Here is a 1,066-nt window from a genome sequence, read left to right as displayed (position 1 = left end):
AAATCATATTTTCAAATGATTTTCTCTTAATCTGCGGTGACATATCAATAGAGTACAAAGAAATTACAATTAAAATGTAACATAGTAGTTAATGAAGTGAGCAGAAAACCAGAAAATCATGCATGGATTCAAATTTTAACATAGGCAAAAACAAAATGTTAGGTCATGGGTATTTATGAAATAACCAAAATATGCGCAAACGAAAAAATTATAACGAGCTAGGAAGCTAAGTATATATTTATAAGTGTCTTTTTGAAAGGAAGAATAAAATGTGGCACGGATACTCACCCTTTTAAAGTATCAAATGTGAGTCCAACGGTGTATTTTGCCTCCTCAAGAGCCAAGTTAAACTTCTCCAAATCCTTATTCGGAAAATTAACATTCAACTCTTTAATAGCAAGTTCCGAAGGTTTAACATCACAAAAAACTGGTATAACCCTCTTCTTTGATTCCATCATTAGAGACAACTCATGCAAGCAAAAATAAGAATCACAATACTGAGGGGAGAAAACAGCCATCCCAATTTTACAATTGCGAATCGCTGGATCGATTTTATCGAACAATTTATCCCCTGGTTTCATGTTCTTACTGTCCAAAAATGGCTGCAGCCCAAGATTATTCTTAATGTGCTCATACAACAATCCTGCTACATTTCTTTTTGTGTCAATTCCTCTGTGGTTTATGAACACGTCGCATGGTGTCCGGTTTTTCGCTGGCTCGATTTGTCGTCGGAGCCGGAGAATTTGATGGCACACGTTCTTGGCTGAAGAGGAAGATATTGCTGAACGTTGCATGGCCCTTTCAAGAAGTTAAAATGACGTTTTGTGTTTTTTCTTGTCAAAAAGATTTGTTTTTTTTGGGTGTTAGTGTAATTGGTGTTATTATGTTTGTAAATTGAATATACATGATATGACCTGTTCTCCTGTGCTATTTATAAGGGCTGGTTTAAATTTGAAATGTGCACTTTACATTCTTATGTTTGATTTCTTAGGGTCTTGTCTTGTCTACTTTTCTACTAATAAAATTGGACCTCAGGGAAATACTAGTATTTGCTTTGACACTTGAC

General features: G+C 34.9%; 1 protein-coding gene across 1 annotated transcript; it reads right to left on the bottom strand.

Moving 5' to 3' along the window:
* Positions 1-284: 284 nt before the first annotated feature.
* Positions 285-794, bottom strand: LOC107829182 (putative 2' cyclic ADP-D-ribose synthase BdTIR). Its single transcript, XM_016656647.2, has one exon. The coding sequence runs from the start codon at positions 792-794 to the stop codon at positions 285-287; it is 510 nt and encodes a 169-aa protein (XP_016512133.2).
* Positions 795-1,066: the final 272 nt, after the last annotated feature.

This window comes from Nicotiana tabacum, chromosome 3, assembly GCF_000715075.1.
Source record: "Nicotiana tabacum cultivar K326 chromosome 3, ASM71507v2, whole genome shotgun sequence".
Lineage (NCBI taxonomy): Eukaryota > Viridiplantae > Streptophyta > Magnoliopsida > Solanales > Solanaceae > Nicotiana > Nicotiana tabacum.
The sequence above is the reverse complement of the archived record's forward strand: the minus strand, read 5'-3'. Positions and strand labels throughout refer to the sequence as shown.

What these genes read in the sequence shown, in the direction of transcription:
- LOC107829182 (XM_016656647.2), bottom strand. Translation starts at nt 794, where the DNA reads ATGCAACGTTCAGCAATATCTTCCTCTTCAGCCAAGAACGTGTGCCAT.